Source organism: Melospiza melodia, chromosome 7, assembly GCF_035770615.1.
Source record: "Melospiza melodia melodia isolate bMelMel2 chromosome 7, bMelMel2.pri, whole genome shotgun sequence".
Taxonomy (NCBI): Eukaryota; Metazoa; Chordata; class Aves; order Passeriformes; family Passerellidae; genus Melospiza; species Melospiza melodia.
The window spans coordinates 26,633,003-26,652,681 of record NC_086200.1 but is presented as its reverse complement, the minus strand read 5'-3'; the positions used below and the strand labels follow the sequence as shown (position 1 = coordinate 26,652,681).

General features: G+C 58.5%; 1 protein-coding gene across 1 annotated transcript; it reads left to right on the top strand.

Moving 5' to 3' along the window:
* Nucleotides 1–580: 580 nt before the first annotated feature.
* On the top strand, nt 581–12,679 carry MEX3D (mex-3 RNA binding family member D). The gene is made up of 2 exons (XM_063160824.1): nt 581–1,040; nt 11,309–12,679. Exons 1-2 carry the CDS (start codon nt 581–583, stop codon nt 12,559–12,561), a joined length of 1,713 nt encoding a protein of 570 aa, XP_063016894.1. The 3' UTR covers nt 12,562–12,679.
* Nucleotides 12,680–19,679: the final 7,000 nt, after the last annotated feature.

The window sequence follows — 19,679 nt, the reverse complement described above, 5'->3', positions numbered from 1 at the left end:
GGGATGATCGACACCCGCCCCCCGCGATGGTCGGGGCCCCCTTCGGATGGCCGCACGCTCCCGGGATGCTCGGAACCATCTGCGATGCTGGGGTGTGTCTGGGATGCTCAGTACCCGCTGCAGTTTTAGGAGACCCCTCCCTGCACGCTCGGATCCCTCCCGGGATGTTCGGAGCTCCGCTGGGATGCCCAGAACGCCTCAGCCATGCTTGGACCGCTCCCCTCCCCTGCGATGCTCAGAGCCCCCTTCGCCCCATGCTCGGAACCCTCCGGGCTGCTCAGAACCACCCAAATTCCCGCACCCCCCCAAATTCTCGGGCGCCCCTCCCCAAATTCCCGACCCTCTCCCCGGGTCGTGGCTCCGGGGTGGGCGGGGCACAGAAGGGCGTGGCCGGTGGGCGGGGCTCCGGCGGGGAGGGCCCCTGGTCGGAGGGCGGGGCCGTGTCGCGCATGCGCGCGGGGGGCGCGGGCCTGCCCATATCGCCGGGCGGGGCGGGGGGCGCAGGGAGGCGGCGGCGGCGGCCCCGGGCAGCGGCACCGCCCCGGCCCCGGCCCGCTGCGCTCCGCGCCCGCTCCGCGCCATGCCCGGCTCCATGTACCAGCCCGAGCCCGGGCAGCCGGCCCGCGGCCCGCCGCGCTGCCTCACCCTGCTCAGCCCGCCGCCGCCCGCCGGGCAGGAGCCGCCGCCGGAGCCCGAGCCCGGCCGGGAGCGGGAGGGGCCGCCGGGGCCGCCGGCGCAGGGCGAAGCCGCCGCGCTGAGGTTCGCCCTGGACCAGCTCTCGCTGCTGGGGCTGGAGGGCGCGGAGGAGCCGGCGGGCGGCGCGGGGCCGGGCGGCCTAAGGGAGCGGGAGCGCGGCGGCGGCGGCTCCCCGGTGCCGGCCCCCGCCCCGGCCGCGGGCGCCTTCGGCAGCCTGGCCCCGCCGCTGGGGCCGCCCGCGCTGCTGCCCGAGCCGCCGGCGAGCAGGAAGAAGAGCGTGAACATGACCGAGTGCGTGCCCGTGCCCAGCTCCGAGCACGTCGCCGAGATCGTGGGCCGGCAAGGTAACGCGGCGTGGGGACACGGCGGGACACGGGCACCCCCTCCCTCCCTCCCTCCCTCCCTGGCGCCGCCCGCCGCGATTTGGGGCAGTCTCGGGGCTTTGTCTCCCTGCGGAGGCGGAAACTTAACGGCGACACCGCCGCGGCCCCGAAAGTCGGCCGCGGGTCCCGGGAGCCGCGCTCCGCGCCGGTCCCAGCGAACTGCCTGGAAATGGCAATTAAACTGGAAATTAAACTCCATCGGCCCGCCTGGGATAACGCCGGCTGCCCGCGGAAAGTTCCCGGGAGCCACGCGAGGCCGTGGGAGCTGCCAGGACACGGAGCGAGGCAGGCGAGAGCTTTGCTTTCATTGTAGTTGTGCCTGTGCCCCCTCCCCTCCAGCTCCGTATCTCAGACCCGGCGTGTAAGCGGTGCCCCTTATCTCAGCCTTCGTTTACAAATCCTGCTGATAAATCCGATATAAATGGTCGTTAACCCGCTCGTGGTGCTGGCCGGAGCTCCGCAGGCGGCCCCGGAGCCCCTCGCACCCACCTGTCACAAAGGGACGCCCCAGCCCCCGCCGGGTGGGTGTGCCTCGAGTGGGCTTTGTCTCCAGGACGTACCGAATAAACCAAACTTTCACCTGGAAAAATCAAAAAGAAAACACCCAGGGCGCAGGATTTAAGGAAAAAAAAAAAAAAAAAGGGAAAAGGAAGGGAGCTGCTGCCCGCAGGGATCCCGGCAGGAATCCCCTGGCAGGGAGCGTGACCTCGGGGCTGTTTTGCCCTTGTGGGCTCCGGCAGCCCAGCCCTGCCCTCGGCCGGCGGCTCCCAGCGCTCCGTGCCCGGGGGGCTGCGGCCCGGGGGTCGGGGGGCTTTTTTTCCAGAGGGGAAGCGGGGAGCTGGGCAGGCTCATTGTTCTCTTTGTTAGCCAGAGCCATGCTGTGATGAGCGCGGTGACATCATGCTCTGCGCTTCCCATTGGCCTGCGCTGCCTCCCAGCCGGCCCCGCTTCCCGGCCTCCCAACTTTCCGTGCCCCCCTCCGCGGTCCCGCCGCCCCGGCCGCGGCTCCCCCCGGGCTGCCGGAGCCCGCCGGGCGCGGGGAGCGCCGGGGCAGAGCCGGGCAGCGGAGCGTGGCGCCGCGCCCTGCTCCTCCTCCTCCTCCTCCCGGGCTGGATGAGACCTGGATTTGGTGGAACCGAAGCTGTGCCGGGCTGGGCTCTGCTGGGAGCCCGCTGGGAATGGCCGCGTTCGGCCCGGGGGCTGCCGGTCCGTGCCTGCCTTGCCCTGGGTATTCCGGTGCTGTGAGACCCCGGTGCTGCCCCTCCAGCACCCCGAGGAGTTCGGGGCACAGCCAGGTACCTCGGTGGAGTTTGGGTGCTCGCTAAGCTCTGTGAGCTCGTGAAACTTATTTAAAAAATACTGGCGAAGAAAACATTATATTGGCTTTAAGAGGGTGCTGGAGATAACTGGGCTGGCTGTGAGCTGGAGCTCCCTGCTGCAGCCGCAGCCCCTGGGCCGGAACAGCCCTGTCCCCTCTCCAGGGGTTTCCCTTTGTGTTTGCTGCCCCTCTCTGCTCTTGGCCTGCCGGGATGCTGCGGGACCCCACAGTTTGGGGTTTTGCTGAGGAGGGGCACTCAGCACCCTCGGTCACACTGAGGGATGGGCAGTGGGCAGCACGGGGCTGGCAGCAGTGCCTTTGTGCTCCAGCTGCTCCCCACTGGCAGCTGCATTACAGCAGGGATGCTCAGGTGTAACTGAGCAATATCGAGTTTATTCCTCAGGGCTCACACCGAGCAGAGCCCTTCTTACTCACCCTGAGCAATACTCAGTTTATTCCTCAGGGCTCACACCAAGCAGAGCCCTTCTCACTCACCCTGTGCTCCTCTCCCTCCACACCTTCTGTTCCCAGGGCCCCCTGCGAGTCTCCCTCAGTTTTGGGAGCCCCATGGCAGTGCGGTCTGGCTGTAGAGCTGAGCCTCGGGGTGTTTGGCTGGACCATCATCATCGTGGTGACAAACTGTGCCCTGCTGATGACACTGCAGGGCTGGGTTGGGTCACCCAGACCATGTCCCTGTCACTCTTGTCTTTGCCTCACTGCCCAGCCTGGGTATGACCCAGGGAGCAGAAATTCGTGGTGCTGCCATGCCTGGAACATGGGAAGGGATGAAGATGTGCCTTGGGTGCCCTGGAAGGGGCTGGAGTCGGGATCTCACTTTGGGGCTCTTTGGGACCTGTCCTGCTTTGCCCAGACCTGGCTGCTGTGGCACGTGGGGACAGGGAGGTCCTGGCAGCCAGGACCAGCACGTGGATCCTGTCCTGTCCTGTGCAGGCTGAGATGGGACACAGGCACTTGGACCCAACTTCTGCTTCTTTTCTTCAGTTTCTCTCCTTCAGATGCCCTAATTTAACCCTTTCACAAAGGAGCAGCAGCAGCCCATCAGGTAAATCTTTATTCTCTAAATCAAATTGATGTTTTCTTCCCTGAGCTGGAGGAGTGTTTATCATGAGCCCATGCCCAGATTGGCATCGGTGCCACCACGGAGCAGCGTCTGCCAGCCAAGATCTGGGGCTCCTCTTCCAGCTGGGACTTGGGGCTTCTCATTCCAGCTGGGATCTGGGTCTCTCACCCCTGCCCACACGGGTGTGATGGGATTCCCTGGCTGTGCCTTCCCCTGCCAGCCCATTCATGACTCCTCTGTGAAAGGGATCATCTCCACAAAGTGCTGTGGCACCGACTGGAGCAGCGTGGGCTCCTCTTGCCATCCAGCAGAGAGAGCCTTGGGGATATCAGGGGTCACCAGGAGCATGGGCAGGGTTGGAGCTGCCCTGACTGGCACCTGGGCTCTGTGCTGCTGTGGATTCCTGCTGTGCCAGCTTTGGAGGGGCATTTCCACCAGGTGCCTGCCAGGGAATGGAGCCACAGCTCCTGTCCCCATCTGTGACACCTGGGGACTGTCACAGCTCTGCAGAAGGAAAGGTGTTGTTTACAGAAGATGCTCTAAGGGTAAATCCAGGGAAGGATGGCATGTGGCACCTCTCCTCACTGCCATTCCCGTGCTGAGAGATGCACAGGGTGACCCTGGGCCCCTCTGGGTCACCTCTAACCTCCCCATGGCTCACAGGGGTGCAAGGAATCCTCTCCTTTCACAGCCTCTCTCCTTTGGGCTGCTGCTCTCTGCTGTCCCTGGAGGCACCTGGCACCTCTTCCTGGCTGCCTCCTCCCAGCTGGGTCCCAGCAGAGCCGGGAGCTCCTGAGCTGGGTCACACACATGGATGTGGCTGCTGAGGGATCTGATCTGCCTGTGCATCTGAGAGCTGGCCCTGGCTGCACACTGTGTCCCAAGGAGAGCAGCCCAGCCTCCCTGCCAAGGTGGGATGTGCTGGATTCCTGCAGCAGGGCTGAGCTCTGTGTGCAGAGTTTGGGAGCACTCAGCAAAGGGAGAGGGCTGTGCTGGGGGTGCAGCATTTTCTCCTCCCCACCTGGCCCCTGTCCTGGCCCATCCTGTGCCATCCAAGGGGACCAGGAGCTCCAGAACTCTGGATCTGTCCTTGGGGTGGGACATTGGTAATTTCTGACAAGGAACAGAATCCAGGGAATTCTCCCCAGGATAATGTGGATCAGGAGATGCTGCAGAGCTGGGGAAGAGGACCAGCCATGGCTGAGGCACCAGAGGGTTCCTGTGACAGACACCATCCTCCTGCCTGCTGCCACCAGAGGCTGCTCCAGAAAAGCTCTGCTGGTGCTTTTTGGGTTTTATCACTCAGAGCTGGGCACTGCCAGCACAGAGCCCCTTGGTGACACAGAGATGTGCTCTGGAAGGGGATGAGCTGCTCTGTCCTCGTGGCAGGATCCTGATGTGGGAGCAGAGGCTGCCTGGGCTGTGCTGGGGTCAGGCTGTGGATGAGCTGTGTGGATCCATCCGTGGAGCACAGGGGATGGATGGATGGATGGATGGATGGATGGATGGAGAGGCCCTGCCCAGCCCTCTCCCAGTGCTGTGCTGCTTTCATGGGCTCCTGCAGTGCTCTCAGCCCTGATCTGTCTGAGGCTTCTCAGAGAGCCACGTTTGCTGTGGTGATGCCCAGTGAGGGTGTCCAGGGGGAGCTGCTGCCTCTCCTGCCTCCATCCAGGGAGAATTCCCTGGATTCTGTTCCCTGTCAGAAATTACCCACGTCCCATCCAAGGGCAGCTGGGATGGGTTCAGCCAGGGCTGCAGAGTGGAGAGAAATGGGAGCTGTGTGGGACGGGGAGAGGGTGAAAGAGGAGGAGGGCATGGAGCTGAGGCAGAGTTTGGGAGGAGTGTCCTGCTCACCCCCATGGGGGCTGTCCCTGCAGGCACAGCTGGGGACTGGCACTGGAGGGGGGTGACACCTCTGGAATGACACTTGGACACCTCTGGAATGACACTTGGACACCTCAGGAATGCTGGGGTTTGCTGCCAGAGTGTGGCCATTGGGTGTCAGGATGAGTTTGTGCCCTCAGGGATGTAACAGCAGCTGAGCCACCCTCACCCAGGCCCTGGTGTTCACAGTTTGGTGTTTCTGCTGCAGCTGCTGGGGCTGAAGCATCCCTGGGTCTGTCCCCTCTACCCTCTCATTTTGGACTGTTTTATTTGGATCTTTAGAGCCACTTTGGTGGAGACTTGCAGCCCAGTCTGGCATTTTTTGTTCTGCTCTGCACCCCTTGGCCAGGGCAATGTGTGGGTGCCACCTGCAGCTGCTGGGCTGAGCCCTGGCACTGCCTGGCCTGGAGCTCACTGGCATTCCAGGCCATCCAGGATGGAGGCACACCATGCTGGGGTGGAGCTTTGCTGGGGCTCATCTGAAATGTCTTGTGCTGGTCCAGATCATTCCAAGTACAAGAAAGATGTGGAGCTGCTGCAGCCAGGCCAGAGGAGCCACGGAGATGCTGCCAGGGCTGGAGCCCCTCTGCTCTGAGCCAGCCTGGCACAGCTGGGCCTGCTCACCTGGACAGGAGAAGGCTCCAGGGACACCTCAGAGCCCCTTTTGGGGCCTGAAGGGCTCCAGGAGAGCTGCAGAGGGACTGGGGACAAGGCCTGCAGGGACAGGACACAGGGAATGGCTCCCACTGCCACAGGGCAGGGCTGGATGGGAGATTGGGAATCAGGAATTGTGGAATCCATCCCTGGAATGGATTTCCCAGAGCAGCTGGGGCTGCCCCTGGATCCCTGGCAGTGCCCAAGGCCAGGCTGGACAGGGCACTTGGGACAGTGGGAGGTGTCCCTGCCATGGCAGGGGTGGAACAAGATCAGCTCTGAGGTCCTTTCCAGCCCAGCCCATGCCATGATCCCCAGCTGCAGGTGCTGGTTGAAGCCCAGTTTGCAATTCAGTTCCATCTGGCTCTGGGGGCTCAGCCATGAGGTGCCACCCCCCATCCTGGGCAGGAACAGCCCTGGCTCAGCCACCTCAGGGGTTCAGGTGTGCTGCAGGACAGGGGTGTCCTCTGGGAGCTGGTGTCACCTGTCCCTGTGTCCCAGAGCCATCACTCTCTGTGCCAGTGTCAAACACTGCCCTGGGCACTGCCCACACTGCCCATCTTGCCCATCCTGCTCAGCTCTGGGGCCAGGGGGTGTCTCAGGAGGGGTTTGGGCCTGGGGCCAGGGCAGCACAGATTGGTCCCTGCCGTGTCCCCCTGCTGGAGATGCTCTGGGGCAGTTCCTGGTGCTGGTGCCAGCACAGCCCCAGGCAGTTCCTTCCCTTCCCTTCCCAAACCTTCCCAAACCTTCCCAAACCTTCCCAGCCCTTCCTGCCATGCTCCTGGGGTAGCCAGGGGTGACCCCACACCCCCACCCTCCCAGACCCACCACCTCCTCTCCTTCCCTCCCCTGGGACGCCCAGCTGGGTTTGGTGCCATCCCTGGCCCTGGCAGCATCCAGCAGGGATGGGGGCATTTTTCCTGTGCTGCTGGTTTGAGGAGGGTGGAACTGGCCCAGCCAGGCACCCTTTGATTTCTGTCCAAGGTTTCTGGCTCTGTCCCTGTGAAGAGCTCATGGGAGCAGCCAGACAAACCCTTCCTCTGGTGGGTTTGGTGCTGCCATGGCATGGTTTGGGATGGTTTGGGTCCCTCTGGTGCTGCTGTGGGATGCAGTGGGGTGAGGAGGAGCCTCACGGGGCCATGTCCCTGTGGGATGTGGCTCCTGAGTGCAGCTCCTGCATCCTGGAACTGCCACTTGCTGAGGGTTGGGGGATCTCAGGGAAGGGGCTGGGCACTGCCCAGGCTGCCCAGGGAATGGTGCCAAGGCTGCCAGAGCTGCAGGAGCTCCCAGGGCTGCTCAGGGTGGGGCTGTTGGGGTGCCTGGGCAGGGACAGGGGTTGGGATCAATGATCCCTGTGGATCCCTTCCAAGCTGAGATATCCCATGGCTCTGTGGTGCTGCAGAGGATGAATTTGGGGCCTTGGGCATGAGCTGGTGCCCGTGGGAGGCACAGCAGAGCCTCCTCCCACTGCCCTGGGCTTGTCCTGTGCTTTGCCCAGCAGTGGGGCAGGGGCAGATCCTGCAGCAGGCACCAGGACAGATCTGGGAGGGGAACGTGGGAGTTGCAGGTGCCTCTCCCAGGACAGCCCTGCAGGAGCTGGCACATGGCAGTGGCTCCAGTAAACGTCACCTTGGGTGGTTCTGCCCTGCCCCAGTCCCTGGGCCATTGCTGCTCTGTGTGCCCAGCCATAAACCCACCTGGCAGGGCCTGGTGGTGCCACAGAGCCTGGCTGTGACACCACCCAGTGTGACACCACTTGCTGTGGCAGCTTTTTACTTCTTGTCATCCCCAAGGTTTAGGGATTGCAGCTCAGCCCCTGCTCCCCCTCTGCTCTGCTGGACAGCCTGGACTGATTCACCTGCCTGGGACAGACCTGCCCCAACTCCTTGTGCCATTCATCCCACAGTGGTTTGGGTTGGAAGGGACCTCAGAGCCCATCCAGTGCCATGCTCCCAGCCCTCTCCAGCCTGGCCTTGGGCACTGCCAGGGATCCAGGGGCAGCCCCAGCTGCTCTGGGCAGCCTCTCTCACTGTACTGGGTTGGCTCTGGCTGGTTTTAGGCACCCCCCAAAGCTGCTCCATCGCTGTCCTCTACAAGTGGAAAGGGGAGAGAAAATACAGCAGAGTTGTATTTTCAACATGGGTTGAGAGAAGGGCAAGGAGAGATGCCTCACCCAGTATGGACAAGGGCAAAACAGATTCAGCTTGGGGCTACTAATTGAATTTATTATTAACAAAATCAGAGCAGGACTAGGAGAAGTAAAATAAATCTTTAAAATATGTTCCCCTTCCTCCTCCCTCCATCCTGGGCTCTCCCTGTGCCCTCCAGCAGTACAGGGAGATGGGAAAGCAGTAATTTCATCCCAGATTGTTCCTGCTGCTGCTCAGGGAGAGGAGTTGGAGCCCTGCCCCAGTGTGGGGTCCCTCCCAGGGCACACAGGACCCTCCCAGGGGACACAGGCCCCTCCAGGTCTCCACCCTGTCCCAGCTGGGTCCCCTCAGGGTGCCAAGTGCTTCCAGCAGAGCTGCTCCAGCGTGGGCTCCTCCCTCCAGGGGTCTGCAGTCCCTGCCAGGACCTGCTGGTTCTTGCTGGTTCCTGCTGGTCCATTGTGTCCCCACCCTGCTCCAGCTCAGGCTCCCCTCAGGCCCACAGCCTTCCCTGGGCATGTCCCTGCTCCCTGTGGGCTCCTCCTGGGGCTGCAGGTGCATCTGCACCCCTGTGGGCTTCCGTGGCCTTCATACTGGTTTTCCTGGAGGCCTCAGGGGAATCTCAGCTCCTGCCCCTGCTCCTGCCCTGCCCTGGGTGTCTGCAGAGCTGCTTCTGACAGATTCTAACCCTGCTCTGCCCTAGGCCCAATTACAGCTGCTCAAGACCTTTCCTTTCTTAAACCCGTGATCCCAAGGTGTCCCTGCCATCTTTGCTGGGCTGGGCCTTGCCCAGTGCCAGATCCATCCTGGAGTTGGCTCTGTGGAGACAGGGGAAGCTTCTGGCTCACAGAAACCACCCCTGTAACCTCACTGCTACAGAAACCCACCTGCCCACCCTGCCAGGGAACAATTCCTGATTCCCAGTCTCCCACCCAGCCCTGCCCTCTGGCAGTGGGAGCCATTCCCTGTGTCCTGTCCCTGCAGGCCTTGTCCCCAGTCCCTCTGCAGCTCTCCTGGAGCCCCTTCAGGCCCCAAAAGGGGCTCTGAGGTGTCCCTGGAGCCTTCTCCTGTCCAGGTGAGCAGGCCCAGCTGTGCCAGGCTGGCTCAGAGCAGAGGGGCTCCAGCCCTGGAGCATCTCTGGCCTCTCTCCAGCAGCTCTGCATCTTTCATGTGCTGAGGCCCTTGAGCCTTCCAGGCCTTTCCTTCTCCAGCCTCACAGCTGGAGGAGCAGCCCTGCCCTTCCTCAGGGAGCGTCTGGGAAGAGGAGGAGGGGAAGGAAGGAGTGCCCTGAGCCAGCCAGGCCCTTGCAGCTGCCTGGCTGTGCCCGGAGGAGCCGAGCTCTTCATCCACAGGGATCTGAGCAGCCTCTGCCATGGCCAGGGACCAGCACCCTCCATCCCTGCTGGCTCCCAGCTCTGTGCTGGGTGCCCTGCAAAGCTCAGGGCTGGCAGGGGACAGAGGGGTCCCTCACTGCTGTGTGCCAGTGTTCACTGAGCTCAGCTTGGTTAAACTGTGCCTGGGACTCAATTGAGAGTGGATGCAATTAGGGCTGGGGTTGCAGGGAGTGGGGCTGGGCTGGCAGCCACAGGCAGTGGGGCAGAGCAGAGGGGCCCTGGAGGAGAGCAGGAGCCTTCTGCAACCCCAGGGGAGAGCAGGAGCCTTTGGCTGGACAATGCTGCCAGGACCCCAGCTGGGCCAGGGCAAGGCTGTGCCCAGGGTTGTGCCCAGGGCTGCACGGGGCCAAGGCAGAGCTGCAGCCCCATCTCTCAATCCCACAGGCAGCCGTGGGCAGCTGTGCCTGCTGAATCACGTTCCTCCTGCAGGGGAAGCAGGACTTCCCAGAACAGGGAGAGCCCTGGGAGCACCCCTGCCCCAGCCCAGCATGAGGGATCCCATTGGGGACATGAGGGGAGGGGGTGGCTGTGTCCTGTGTCCCCACCTGGGCAGGGTCCAGCTCCCCTGTCCCTCCAGGAGTGCCTCCAGGGTTGTTCCTCAGGTTCTGCTGCTGGCTCAGAGGTGTCAGTGGACCTGCATGATCCAAACAGCCTTTTCCTTCCTTTCCATCTTGACATCTTTATTCTCTTTGTACCTCCTTAAACACCTCTGGAGTGAATCCAGCTTCTCACCTCTCAGTGGCCCTGATGGTGCCCCCATGGCTGCCTGCCCTGGCATCTCTGCCCGCACCTATCCCAGCCCTCTGGAGCAGGGTTGCAGGCTGCATCCTGCTGATCCCCAGTCCCTGAGGGTCACAACAGTGCCAGGAGCTGGGAGAGGCCAGGGCAGCCCCCAGCACTGACCATGAGCCCCCATCTGCCTCTGAAGTGGGAGGGACCCCGCTCTCCAAAGGTGTCCATGCTGCAGGTGCAGAGCCAGAGGAACCTACTAGTTCCTTCTGGTTCCTGCTGGTTCTTGCTGGTTCCTTCTGGTTCCTTCTGGTTCTTGCTGGTTCCTGCCGGTTCCTGCTGGGTCCTTCTGGTTCCTGCTGGTTCCTTTGGGTTCTTGCTGGTTCCTTCTGGTTCCTGCTGGCTCTTGCTGGTTCCTGCCGGTTCTTGCTGGTTCCCGCTGGTTCCTTTGGGTTCTTGCTGGTTCCTTCTGGTTCCTGCTGGTCCTTTCTGGTACCTGCTGGTTCTTGCTGATTCTTGCTGGTTCCTGCTGGTTCCTGCCGGTTCCTAGTGGTTCTTGCCGGTTCCTGCTGGTTCCTGCTGGTTCCCGCTGGTTCCTTTGGGTTCTTGCTGGTTCCTTCTGGTTCCTGCTGGTCCTTTCTGGTACCTGCTGGTTCTTGCTGATTCTTGCTGGTTCCTACTGGTTCCTGCTGGTTCCTGCTGGTTCCTAGTGGTTCTTGCCGGTTCCTGCTGGTTCCTGCTGGTTCCCGCTGGTTCCTTTGGGTTCTTGCTGGTTCCTTCTGGTTCCTGCTGGTCCTTTCTGGTACCTGCTGGTTCTTGCTGATTCTTGCTGGTTCCTGCTGGTTCCTGCTGGTTCCTGCCGGTTCCTAGTGGTTCTTGCCGGTTCCTGCTGGTTCCTGCCAGTTCCTAGTGGTTCTTGCTGGTTCCTGCTGGTCCACTGTGTCCCCACCCTGGGTGAGCAGAGGGTCACTGTGAGCCCCAGCATTGATGTGTCATTTTTCCCCCTTCCCCTTGTCCTACAGGCTGCAAAATCAAAGCCCTGCGTGCCAAGACCAACACGTACATCAAGACACCGGTCAGGGGTGAGGAGCCCGTGTTCATCGTCACGGGCAGGAAGGAGGACGTGGAGATGGCCAAGCGCGAGATCCTCTCAGCCGCCGAGCACTTCTCCATGATCCGGGCCACGCGCAACAAAGTCAACGGGCTGACGGGGGCCTTGCAGGGGCCCCCCAACCTGCCGGGCCAGACCACCATCCAGGTGAGGGTCCCCTACCGCGTGGTGGGGCTGGTGGTGGGACCCAAGGGCGCCACCATCAAGCGCATCCAGCAGCAGACGCACACGTACATCGTGACGCCCAGCCGGGACAAGGAGCCCGTGTTCGAGGTGACGGGCATGCCCGAGAACGTGGACCGGGCGCGCGAGGAGATCGAGGCGCACATCACCATGAGGACAGGCTCCTTCATCGACGTCAACGCCGACAACGACTTCCACTCCAACGGCACCGACGTCTGCCTGGAGCTGCAGGGCGGCGCGGCCGCCCCGTGGGCCAAGGCCCCGCACCCGGCCCAGCGCCCGCCGGCCGCGCTGCGCAACGACAGCCTGAGCTCGCTGGGCAGCGGCTCCACCGAGTCCTTCTACAGCGGGCGCGTGGCGGCCGCCAGCCCCACCAGCCCCTACAGCACCTTCAGCGAGCCCCCAGCCCCGCTGGGCTCCGACGAGTGCGACTTCGGCTTCGACTTCCTGGCCCTCGACCTCACCACGCCCACCACCACCATCTGGTCGCCCTTCGAGCGCTCGGGCAACCCCCTGCAGGCCTTCAGCAGCTGCTCCTCCATCAACAGCTCGCAGAGACGCAACAGCGGCCCGGCCACGCCGCGCCACTCGCCCACGCTGCCCGAGAGCGGGGCGGCGGGGCTGGAGCACCCCTCGGCGCGGCGCATCCCCAGCGACCCCGCCGGCGCGCTGGCCTGGCTGCCCGCGCAGGGCTCGCTCTCCTCCTTCTCCAACAGCACCGGCTACTCCTCCTCCTCCTCGCTGCCCGGCAGCATCTCGGCCGCCTCGGGCTCGCCCACCGACTCGAGCAGCTCGGACGGGCACCGCAAGAGCTCGCGGGAGTGCATGGTGTGCCTGGAGAGCGAGGTGATGGCCGCGCTGGTGCCCTGCGGCCACAACCTGTTCTGCATGGAGTGCGCCCTGCGCATCTGCGGCCGGGCGCAGCCGCAGTGCCCCGCGTGCCACGTGCCCGCCACCCAAGCCATCCACATCTTCTCCTAGCGCGGGGGCTCGCCCGGGGCGCCCCCTCCACCCCAACACCACGGCGTTTTAAGGACTTTCTACTGTTGAAATCGAGCTTTTTATTTAATACCAGATGCGATGGGCGCAGGGGCGGGAGGGGGGCGAGGCGGCGGCCGGAGGCGCAGAGGGCACGGCGGGCATGGCGGGCACGGCGGGCGGGGGGAGGCCGAGAGGGGGGTCGGGAGGGTGGGGGCCGAGGGGCCGAAGAAGAAGAAGAAGAAGAAGAAGAAGATGAGGATGATGAGGATGAGGAAAGAGGGGCGTGAATTCCGCGAGGAGGAAACTCCGATGTTTACAGAATAGCTTTAACTCTTCACCTGGCTGTGGGGCTGGGGAGGGAGCCCGGCTGTTCTCCACCAGTCCTTCCCAAATACCAGTATTCCGTTTGCAAACTGAAATAACCAGAAAGAAAAGGTCCGGTTGCACTTTTTATTTTAGGACACGCAAGGGTTGTCTTTTATTTTTTTAAAATCATTCTATTATTATAATAATAATTTTTTTGTGGTTCTTTTTGTATGTAGGTTTTTTTTTTTTTTTTTTGGATGATTCTCAGTGGTTCTCTAAATATATATATATATTTTTTTTTTTTTGTAATGCAGGTCTATCTTGTATTTTGCCAATGTGAAAACTGCCCAGAAATGTGTGATGTGAGGTCAGGAAGTTGTGGAATGGAGGGGGCACAGTTAACACACCATGTCACAAAAACCAGACAGATTTCTATCTCCATTTTATTTTGGGGTTAGTTTGGGGGTTTTTTTGGGAGCTTTTCTTTTTTCTTTTTTTTTTTTTTTTCCTTAGGTTTCTTTGTTTTTGTTTTATTTTTTTATTTTTTACCTCTTTATGTATATGTAGGGAATTTATAGGAAAATATGTACTTTATTGAATAAATTTTAAAAACTAAAATATATTTTATTTTAAAAAGAAAATAACGGACCTTTAACCTTACATGGCTAAAGTACTGATTATATATTTGCTGAGCTGACTTGACGGTTATGAAAATTGTATCAAGAGTTTTATTTTTTGACTTCAAAGCCTTCTTAATAAAGACTTTTTACTATATATGAATCCTTGTGCTAGCCAGTGTCTCCCTGCCTGGAGCCTCTTGGTACCTGTTCCCATTTCCTTGAGCCCAGGGAGAAGGTGCCAGCTTGGGGACAGGAGCGGGAGCAGAGGGGACATTGCCACCTCCCTGCTCAGGCTGGGTGATCCTGCTCTGGCTCTGGCCTTCTCCTTGTTTCCAGTCACAAAATCCATCCGTGGGCAGCAGGGCAGGGGAGGATTCTGCCCCTCTGCCCCTGGGCTCAGCTCAGACCCCACCTGCAGAGCTGCCCCAGCCCTGGGCAACAGCAGCAGGAGGACGTGGGGCTGCTGCAGCCAGGCCAGAGGAGCCACGGAGATGCTGCCAGGGCTGGAGCCCCTCTGCTCTGAGCCAGCCTGGCACAGCTGGGCCTGCTCACCTGGACAGGAGAAGGCTCCAGGGACACCTCAGAGCCCCTTTTGGGGCCTGAAGGGGCTCCAGGAGAGCTGCAGAGGGACTGGGGACAAGGCCTGCAGGGACAGGACACAGGGAATGGCTCCCACTGCCACAGGGCAGGGCTGGATGGGAGATTGGGAATCAGGAATTGTGGAATCCATCCCTGGAATGGATTTCCCAGAGCAGCTGGGGCTGCCCCTGGATCCCTGGCAGTGCCCAAGGCCAGGCTGGGCAGGGCTGGGAGCAGCCTGGGACAGTGGGAGGTGTCCCTGCCATGGCAGGGTGGCACTGGATGGGCTTTGAGGTCTGTCCCAGCCCAAACCTTTGTCCATGCTCCTGATCCCTGACTCACTTGGACACCCCATTGTCACTGTGTCCCGGCTGTGCCCACCCTCTGTGTGGCACCAGGGTTTCATTCAGGCCCTGCAGGGCTGGCCAGGCCCCTCAGGCCCAGTGTGGGGACAGCAGGGACATGAGGCCAGCAGCACCCAGGGCTGAGGGGACACGGGCTGTGGCAAACACACAGATCTGCACACAGTGACACCCTGGAGAGTGGCACACACGGGTAGTGGGCACAGACAGTGGCACCCATGGGCAAGGGGGACACCCGGGGGTGCTGGAGCCCCAGCAGGGCCAGCGTGGCCTGCAGTCCCTGCCATGAGGGGAGGCTCTGGGGTGCCCTTCAGTGGGTGTCAGATTTGGGGCATCCCAAACAGGAGAGGCCTTTGGGTGGCCTCGAGGGGATCCTGGGGTGTCCCGGGCGGGAGGGACACAGAGTTTGGGGTGTCCCGAATTGGGGGTGCTGGGTGAGGCCTCTTTGGACACCCCAAGGGAGCTCCTGGGGTGCCTCCCATGGGGACCCTCGGGGTGTCCCGAATCAGGGGCACCGATGGGCCCGAGCTGGGGGGGCCTTGGGGGGCTGCACTGGGGGGAGAACACAATCCCCTTCCCCTCCAATTAGCGGCAATTAACGGCTAATTAACGGGCAACAGGGGGAGTGATGCCCTTTGATGTTTATCCTTTTTGCTTTTATAAATTCTCTGTGCCCTTTGCACACACAGCTGTTGCTCTGTAGCTTCATAGTGTAGCTTAATTTCACTCTTTTCCCCGGCAGAAAAACAAAACTTCCAGGATCCTTGTGCTGGAACCCTGGCTGCTGAGAATTTCAGATTTTCTGTGTTGAAAGGCACAGACCCTCAAGAGAACACTGCGTGGACCTGAGACTGTGGAGAAAGTTTCCAAAATTCAATGCTAGAACTGAGTATGAGGATATAGTTTGAATAAAAGTGTGTAATATCATGTGATAGAAAACTTAAAGTTTTAGAATATAGTAATATATATAGAACTAAGATAACAATATAATAAAATATAAAATATAATGTAATATATAGTATATAACATAATATATTAAAATATATAATATAATATAATATAATATAATATAATATAATATAATATAATATAATATAATATAATATAATATAATATAATATAATATAATATAATATAATATAATACAATATAATACGATGTAATACGATGTAATACGATGTAATATAATGTAATACAATATAATGTAATATAATGTAATATAATGTAATATAATGTAATGTAATGTAATGTAATGTAATATAATATAATATAATATAATATAATATAATATAATATAATATAATATAATATAATATAATATAATATAATTAGAACTAAGGTAACTTGACAGTCCTTCTTCACCTTCTTCTTTGTGGGTTTGGGTGGTATTGTGTTATTAGACAGAAAAGTCCACATACATGATTAGTTATTAGATTAAAAGTAAAAATAAAAAAGTAAAAATAATTAAGTGTTATTTCTTAATTAGATAGTTTTTCCTTAAAAGACCTTGCAGAAATAAATACAGAGCCATTTTATAGCTTGTTCATGAAATACTGTGGAACTCACAACTTATAAGACTGTAATATAGATAAGAACTAATGAACATCTGAGTCCAAACACAAAATAGCATCTCAAACACTTCCAATCCTAACCCTAACCCAGGCAGAAAAGAAACAAAAAACCCAGCACCTGTTGGTTTGGCTATCTTGGTTTTACTTAGAAATCAAGGTTGAAACCTAAACAGGGATCTTATCCTAAGGGGGGGAACCCCCAAGGTGCTGGAACTGGGGAATTATTTCACCAGGGGGTTTCTGACTGGAGGGTTCTTGTCAGAAATGCCAATTGCAGAATCCATAAAACCTGTCCACAGGTCAGGCCCAGTGTGCATCTTCAGCCTTTTCTACCTGATGGGTTTTTGCACCCGAGGTTCCTCATACAAAGGTGCCCTTTGATCATCTGGTTGTGGCTGATTCGTATTTGTAGGGCCAGAGGAAAAGGAGCACTGGCAGCAGCAGCAGGAGGGAGGGGGTCAGACCCCATGGCTCTGAGGGGCTCAGGGGTCCCACCCACGGTGCTCTGGAGGGACCTGGAGGGGCTTCACCCCTTCCCATGGGTCTGGGGGCTCTGTCTGACCTGGGGGGCTCCACACCCTGCAGCTCTGGGGCTGGGGTGGCCTGGGTGTCCCCAGGGTCACCTCTGGGCAGGGGCTCAGCCTGTGGCACCTTGCAGGGGGCTCACACAGGTGAGGAGAGTCTGGTGCCACCTGAGCACCCACCTGTGCTGCTGCTGCCTGTGCTGCTCACCCTCTGCCCTGGGGCTGGAGCTGCTCCAGCTCTGCCCACCAAGGACCCAGAGCAGGCACAGGGTGGGCCTGGCTCTGTCCTGGGGCTGCTGTGGCCAGAAATGAGGGAGGGCCTGAGAGGGCTGAGCTAGAACTGAGACTGGACAGAGCTAAAGAATAAAGCAGGGATTTATTAAAGGCCTCAGTGGATCCACCTTGGGCAGCACAAGAGCCCAGCCAGGGCTGCACCCAAGATAAAACCCAAAACGGTCACAAAATGCACAACTGGCCACAGGATCTCTCACTTTGATCAGTTCTGCTCCATGGTAACTTGCTCCAGGGGTCAAAATCAAATCCCCAGGTGCTCTGGGCTGCGTGCCAAGGTCTCTGAGGCCCCTGATGGGATCCTCGGCAACTCCGGACACCCAGAGGGATGCACTGAGCTCTGACAACAAAGGTTTATTGTCCCTAACAAAAAATACAACAAAAGGACTAAATAAGGAAAAATTAATGCTGGGAGCCCCTGCGACCATCAGCTGTGTGCTCCTCCTGAAGATGGATGCTCTGCCTTCTGTACTTGTAGCTCCTCTAAAGTCCTGTCAGTCAGCTCCTCCCTTGCTGTCCAGTGTCAGAGCTCAGTGCATCCCTCTGGGTGTCCAGAGTTGCTGGGACCCCATCAGGGGGCTCGGACACCCTGGCACGCAGCCCCGAGCACCTGGGGATTTGATTTTGACCCCTGGAGCAAGTTATCAGCTTTGTATGAGGACCTGAAAATCACAGAGGTTTGAATGGTGTAATAACAAAATGATCACAGGGTGAAAATGTAGAGTTTAGGATTTTTGGTATGGGGGTTATGGGGACAAGATGGAGGAATTTGGGCGTGTCCAGCCTTTCTTCTTCTTCTTCTCTATCTCCATTTTCTGCAGTGATGTTGGCACTTTGGGATTGGTTTAGAGTGGAAGTGCACTGTCTAACACAGGTGATAGGTATTGGGAATTAAGTGTAAATATGTTATATGTAGTTTGTAGTATAAAAGGACAACACAGAGAGTGCCTGTGGCTGCCCTGCTGAGCAGATCTCGGCTGGGCAGAAAGAAAATGTTATAGATAAGAATTAATAAACAACCTCAAGACAGAAAAGTGAAGAGTCCAGACTCGTTCTTCAGTCGTGTGGCTGAAGCAGAGACACCCTGCACATCTCGGGGCAGCAATTAACAACCAAAACCCGAGAGTCCAGGGGTGCAGATCACTTTCCTACACCTTGATCAGAGCTCAGGTGTTGCCATAGTAATGAGCCAACCCTCCCAAATGCCCCTGTGTGCCCAAGGCCATCCCATGATAACAGTGAGGGGGAGGACACAGTAACACAACCCTACACCTACAGAACTTCCCTTAACACACACAGAGTGTTCACCCTTCACTATGAGAACCTCCAGCAGCACTTCAACCTGGTGGGTATGGCCCAGGTGTGTCCCCTGGGCTGTCCCCAAGTGTTTCACCAAGGGTGTCCCCAAGGGTGTCCTTTTGCTGTGAGCCACTGAGGGGGGACTATTGGAATAATACCAGCATAGCTGGACAGGTTGTGCCTGGCTTGTCTGGCCCTTGGTGCTGGACCAAAAGGCAGCAGCTGTGGTGGTTTCACCCCAGAGACACCTTTGGCTAAGCTGGATGCTGCAGGTGAGCACATGGAGGCAAGTCCAGGCCTGCAGGAGCTCAGGTTTCCCTCTGTGGAGAAGCTTTAAGGTGAAGGTGAAGGAAAGGAGTCGGTTCTGCTGGAGGGTTTGGATCCAGAACTTTATTCTGGCCCACAGGCCTCTGAATGCAGCAGCAGCTCCAACAGAACTCCCTGAGCCCGTGGGTGCTGCTCCTTTAACCCCGGGGAGAGGGGCAGGGAAGGGGCAGGGAGCCACCAAGCAGGGACAGGAGGGGAGGGACAAAGGGACAAAGGACACCTGGATGGCCCCAATGCCCCCCAGGGGTAGAGGGCATCCTTTGGATCTGCCAATCCCTTCTGGAATGCCAGGACTGACAGACAGTGCTGGGAGGGGGAAGGAGAGGGGACTGACACACCTGAGGAAGGAATCCTCGGGAAGAAACCCGGGGTATCTGAGGCAAACCCTGACATACCACAGCAGGCAGCCCTGCATGGCCCTGCTGGTTTTGTGCTCTGTGCCCACCCTGGCTCTGCTTCAGCCCCTGCCAGCCCAGGGCTCAGCCCTCCCTGCTCTCCCCAGAGGGCTCCACACCAAGGGCTGCTCACAAAGGGGTCCTGTGGAAACCATAGTGCTGCCTGGGGGCTCCTAGGGGGACACAGTATGGGTAAATGAAGGTAATGTAGAATGCAATCTTATCCCCCAACGAGGTGCAGCTGGACCCTATTACTAAAGATTAGGAGCAGGCTGGATGATAACAGACAACACCTGCAGCAAATAAGAACTAGTGGTACAAAAGAGTGGATTGGCGGGAACAGGTCAGAGGAGTTGGGTGGTTGCTGTAAGGATCAGGAAGTGCTCAGAGGAGCTGCCTGTGTGAAACATCGAGGAGGTGTGCAGCTCTGAGGGTATGGAGTCCTTGCACTGTAATGATAGAAGAGCTCTTGATATATAAGACAACATATAAAAATAATAGAACTGTTATAATGCATAAGACAACAGGGGCTGAGCTCCTCTGTCCCCTCCTGGCCACTCCTGATTTCTGTCTCTGCATTCCAGCACCTCCCAGCTGGATCAGGAGGAGAACACAACCCAGGGGATCCCTTGGTGTTTGTCACCCTCTGGACAGCCCTGCCTGGGGCTCCTCCAGGGCCATTTTGGCATCCTGGAGCTGCTGAATGAGGAGTGCAAGGGGTGTGGGGGCTGCTGAGACCACCCAGAGCTCCCCCTGACCCATTTGCTTTCCAGACACCTCAATGCAGTGCTGGGAGCTGGGCCCAGGAGCTTCCCCAGCCCCACCTCAGCAGCTCCCACTCCAG